Here is a 5,960-nt window from a genome sequence, read left to right as displayed (position 1 = left end):
GCGGTTATACTAAACACACATATTGGTAATTCAAAATAGATTTGCAATGAATAACAATACCAATAAGCCCAGCGATTTCCCTTTGGATTCAGAAAACAAGTTTATGAACTTACTTCCTTTAAATGAATGTAAAACATTGTTTGATGAAATCTTCACTCATACCCATACATAATCATAATAGCATTCATATGATCATGTCGATGTTTTATATACAAAGTTTAATGGTTAAGCAATAAACCTTGTATTGTATTCCTTAATACTATGTCTAACTAGAGTTTTATACACAGCTTCGTAGTTATGTTTTCAATATGCACGACTTGAAAGATACGTTAGGGAAAGAAACAATTCAAGTCAAATATTACTAACCTCAATAGGAAGGATGATGTTGTCGTTGTAGCTCCATACTTCTTCACATTCTTCATGTAATACTTGTAAGTCTCATATCCTAACACTTTCAAGCTAACCTATACGAAGTTGACTCTAGTATGTAATCAAGCGACTCTTTAAATGAGTTTTGATTTACTAAAATATGACAACCAAACTTGACATACCAACGCTTGGTGGATTCAACCGAGCTATGCTCTAACAAGAAATAAATCATTCATGAGAAACTTTGACAACCTGCTTCCCAATGTTTTGGCCAGTAAAAAGACCAACTAACGCAACCGGAGCACTTTCAATACCTTCCACCATATCTTCAACATAAAATAACTTTTCATCCATGAAATACTGCTTCATCAGTCCCATGAAATCTGTGTAAAGGTGATAATGATCTGAAACGTTAAACCCTTCCATATGAACACGTTTCTTGAGAAGTTGAGTTAAGTTGTGAACCCCATCGTGTTGTTGAAGATTGTACCGTGAAATCATTCCACAAACAGGGATCCTACCATGGACTGACGTATTTGGGAGGACAACCTCGAGTATCTTTCCACCAACATTCTCAAAGTAGATATCGATTCCCTTAGGCAAATACCTAACATATCAAAGACGTATGAATACACCAAATTAGGAGTTGGAAAAAACTGGTGTTGTTTTGGCCTGACAAAATCTAGGTGATCTGATGCTTTCTTCTCCTATAGTTTCAACTGAAAGAGACAAATGGCACTCTCCATGTGGTGTTACCGTGTTGGCATAAAAATGTGGGTTAATGTAAACAGAGATATAACAAAACAAAAGCGAGAATATGGATATCAACTTATCTGATTAATGGTACTATCAAAAATACCTACAAAATAAAATGCAAGTTCAGACCTTTTCAAAGTTGCAGTTCTATCAGGCTCGTCTTTATAATTAAAAGCATAACTTCTGGCAAGATTGTGAAGAATATGTGGGTACCTAAAGTGCAAAAGAGTGTGGAGAATACTGCTACGAAAACTGCAGAGGTAGAGGATGAGAGAGTAGTAATTGGGAATGGGACTGATGCCCCCAACACAATCAGATTGAAATTCCAGACACTACAAATGCCAATTACTCCTTCCAGCTACCTAGTGGGAATGATTTGAGTGGTTTTGGGGTTATGAAGATGATCTCTCCCAATTCAGCAAAGAAATGGTATACTAGGAGAGGTAAAAGCTTGGGTAAAGAAGGTGAAATGCCTAAGAATGTTCACATTTGTTTCTCTGATCCCTATAGTTTGCTAGATCCAGAATCTGATGGAAGACTTCCAGAAGATATGTACGTTGAAAACATGGAGGAATATTGTAAGGAAGCAAGTGATTCTATTATTGAATACTCACAAGAGGTTCTTGGAGCTGAAGAAAATACCCATGAGCAGGATCATGTAGACCCTGCAATAGATACCTGCGAAGATTTTGATGAAGAGTCGGAGTATGAGACAAACAATGATATATTGAATGTTGCAAAGAAAACGAAGGCAATTGTTGATATTCCTAGAACTAGACCATAGACTTGTGAGCATCAGATTGACAAACTTATGCAGGCAAGAACATTGGTAGGTGCAACAGAGGGAGGATCTGATAGCATTGTGCAGAATATCTTCAACAAGATAGCTGCAAAAAGGAAAAAACAAGAACAGAGAAGGAATTAGATAAAATCAAGTGGAGTTAAAGACACAAATAGTCAAAGTCAGTCTCTTGGAAGAGGAAAAAGGACCTCTGCAAAGAAGAAATAAACTTCTGATCCTTATTTTAATGCTTGTTTCCTAGTCTGAAACTTGTCTTTTAGCCCATGGCTTGCTTGTTTGGGGTTTGCCTTAGTGCCCCCTTTGTTGCACATGCTTGTGCTTTTCATGTACTTTCCTTTTTTTCACTATGTTTAATAAAATCATAACCTTTCCGCTTCAAAAAAATAAATAATTAAAAGCATCATCAAATCCAAACTTGTTCTTCAATAAATTAACCTGAAATTCCATCAAAAAAGACAAAGATAATTATCAATAGAGCATTCAGTTGCCTGCCAGAGAGTTTAAATGATATAAACTCTTGGAATGCTGAACCTTTCATCTTGGAATGGTGAACCTTCTAGGCCAACGGATGATCCCAACTATTGTTGTCATGATACTTAATGGGGATAACCGCGAGGGACAATATGTGGGGGATGTGAAGCATTCATCTTAAGGCAATGCCTTGCATATCCAATTCTGAAATTTTTGCAGTCCAAGCATCACTAATAATGGCTTTTCCTATTTCTCATCCCCACTTTTCCTATTTTATACCCTCTTCACAATTTCTAAAATCATTTTATTTTTCAATTCTGGTTATGTACCACCCATGAACAAATTGATTTTGAGTATGACCATTACCAGTTTTATTGGATTTCTTCATTAATCCCTCTTTATCATTAGAAGAAGGACATAGATTAATTAATCGACAACTAATTGGTAAACGGAAGATTCCATTATCCAAAAAATATCTCAACGATAGTTTTTTTTTTTACTAAAACTATTTTGCAAACAAGGTTTAGAGGTGATTAATTAACTTAATTAATCACATGAGCAGTGTGGCTTTAAAAATTTGATCATCCAATTATTGTAATAGAAAAAATCGCACTTGAACTTCTTATATGCCAAAAACAAGATAATCCAATCACACATACAATATGGTTTACTTATATGCCAAAACGTGTTAATCAAAGCACACAAATTCTATTAACTACTAAAAATTAGTGTATGATTCAGTTAGTACATTGTTAATCGATAACACAGTATATGCTCCAACTAATTTTAAGTAATTTGATGCCCTTGTCTCTCTTTTCCACCATTTTTAATATGCAGCGTAAGTACACACCAAACTTTTTAGTATCTTCCCTCAAAGTGGTGATGAATTATGGAGATGGAGCTGAAGACAAAGATAATGATCCGTGGCAGAGATGGAGCTGAAGACAAAGATAATGGTCCGTGGCGGAGATGGAGACCGAAACGTGAGTTGTATGGTGGATTTATTGTTGGGTGTAAGTGGTTTTAGGACATATGAAATCTTATATGGGTGGTACTTAGGATAATTGGGATAAAAATTATGAGGGATGGGTAATAGGAAAAGTGGAGATGAAAACAATGAAAACCTTAATAATTGCTTTAGATTCCCATAGATGCTAATAGAGACCTAAACGATACAAATTTACAGTTGCACTACTGGTACTTAAGACAAGACCATGAATTTTTATAAGCTGATATTTTGTCATCCAATTTGTCAGGTCAGGTGAGTTTGCAAAAATAATGATAGATGGGGGGAGTGAGTATATACTGAAAGAGTAAGGAATCTACATCAGATCAGAAGGAAGATTGATGCAATTCCTAATATATGGACAATGCAAAATGGATTCCAATCCTTCATTTTTCCATATAATTTGGATAGCATTTCTATTACAATAAGTGGTTATGTTTGTTACCTTAATAATATTGAATCTCGAGGTTAAGACGAAAGCACAAACTTGAAAGTTAATACAATTTTTAGGTGATGTTTCAAAGTCTTCACTAATATATATAGTATCTATTTTTGCTTACTTTTACGTATCTTACCATCAGTAGCTCTGGAGAGTAGAAATTGAATCACTTTGAAAGATAAATTATGATCACTTCATCCAGTTTTCCATTCAAAGGCTGCTTCAGTACCGTTTTCTTCTAATTGTTCGCTAGTTGTACAATCTATAAGATTTAATTTTATAGATACTTAATTAGGATCGTGAACTTCATGATAATCACACAATAAATATGCAAGAATAGTATATGAGAAATCTCTTATCGCGCAATCCTTAGTCTGTGATTAATCAATCTGGAACAGCGGTAATACCTTGTGGATGTCATGGTTTCTCTCTCTTGACCTTAAGCATAATGAGTAATTCCTTAGATACAATAGTAATGGTTATTGTTTATCTTTCATAGGTAGAGAGAGGACCAAGTACCTAGGGTTTTAGTATTATACATTAGATCTCGACCGTCCATCAAGGAAGAGCATAAATAGGATACTAACTCCTTATATAAACCATGGATTAGATATTTAGCAATATCCTAAATATAACCAAATTCTCACATGGGACTAATAAAGATAATTATCCTATAAAAAATTATCTTACGTTCTCCCACTGGTCCATGTGATAATCTGTTAATGGTTAATCTCAGAAAACATAAGGCGCGCGTAATTGCTAAACATAATAAATTAGTGGTTAACGTAATACCTTGATCAAGCAAACTACTCATGCGAGTCATAGCGGTGGTACATTGTCCTGTTATCAACATGTTCCCTTCCATGTACCACAACATGAGTACCTTACTCAACTAGGCCTTAAATAGGAGTAATAATGGTCCAGTGATGTCTTTAAGAAAGACGATTTCCGTAAACATTCATCCATTCACATAAAAGTATAATAAACATGGATACAGAAATATATTCCGAATACATTAATAAGAGCTCAATAAGTGTTCAAAAATAAGCACATAAATTAGCTGAATTCAGTAATCAATTACTCCCACATACCTGAGATTTTAATATTTTCTTAAGAGGTCTTAAAACGTAATTGTTCATTAAGTGCATCTCCGAATGCAATTGTTCTTAAGTGATAAATGAACAAATATTGCTTCTGAATTTCTTAATTCACGCATATATACTCAAGGTTCATGTGTTTTGTTCCTTTTGTATCATATCGTGCTTTGATGCTGCGAAGCTAATACGATAAATTTCAGCAATGTAGAGACAAACTGTAAGTTTCTAAGTCTCGCAGTCATAAATATTCAAACTCAATTGTGGGACTAGCATTAATGGATTCTCCATTTATAGAATCCATACATCCACAAAACTGAAGTCTGAAAACCCAATCAACTCTAGTTGGGTTTGCTAACTAATTATAAGACATAAAAGTTAAGATAGTATCTCAAAATTCTTGATAGTTTTACCGTAATTTGTTCTTCGATTCTTAAGGAATTTAGTTAATATATCAACAACTTGTTATAAGTTTCATATCAGAATTAAGACGTAATGAAGATTAAATTTATATCCTCTATCCAACATGAAATAAAATCTGTTAAATATGTTATTGTCTCAAAATTCTTCGAATATTCGATATATGCCTTATATGAGAGCTTTAGTAATCCATATGATATGTATTATCACTTGGTAAGCTTCATTGATATCCTTTATTTCAAAAAATATCGAGATATGCATAAAGTCAAGATCACTACTTGTAGGTAGTATGTCTGAACATACATGACCAAGAGTATGTATTTTTCCCACTGATCTTGAGGTATATGCATAAATCTGTAATAATTTCATCCAAAACTTGAATCATTTATAGTTTTGTTGAATTTCATATACCATTATGGGAAGCTTCTTAAATTTCATACTTTTACTTCTAAAAATTGTAGATTAAAATTTATCATTAATAAAGGATATTTTCACATTTGAGTAATGCAACTCTTAAAACATACTGAGCTACTAATAATACTATGATAATTCTGAATAAGTCTTCCTTTGACACGAGAGAAAAACTTATTTATAATCAATGCA

The 5,960-nt window shown here is 33.6% G+C and overlaps 1 protein-coding gene across 1 annotated transcript; it reads right to left on the bottom strand.

Annotated features, from left to right (window-relative positions):
• Nucleotides 1-597: 597 nt before the first annotated feature.
• On the bottom strand, nt 598-4,991 carry LOC113329845 (2-alkenal reductase (NADP(+)-dependent)-like). Its single transcript, XM_026576668.1, has 4 exons — nt 4,935-4,991; nt 2,329-2,362; nt 1,255-1,303; nt 598-976 (listed from the first exon to the last, which is right to left on the bottom strand). The coding sequence occupies exons 1-4, from the start codon at nt 4,989-4,991 to the stop codon at nt 598-600; spliced, it is 519 nt and encodes a 172-aa protein (XP_026432453.1).
• Between the last annotated feature and the right edge of the window lie 969 nt (nt 4,992-5,960).

Source organism: Papaver somniferum, unplaced genomic scaffold, assembly GCF_003573695.1.
Source record: "Papaver somniferum cultivar HN1 unplaced genomic scaffold, ASM357369v1 unplaced-scaffold_117, whole genome shotgun sequence".
In the NCBI taxonomy this organism is placed as follows: domain Eukaryota; kingdom Viridiplantae; phylum Streptophyta; class Magnoliopsida; order Ranunculales; family Papaveraceae; genus Papaver; species Papaver somniferum.
Note: the sequence above shows the minus strand (reverse complement) of the source record. Positions and strands in the feature narration are given on the sequence as shown.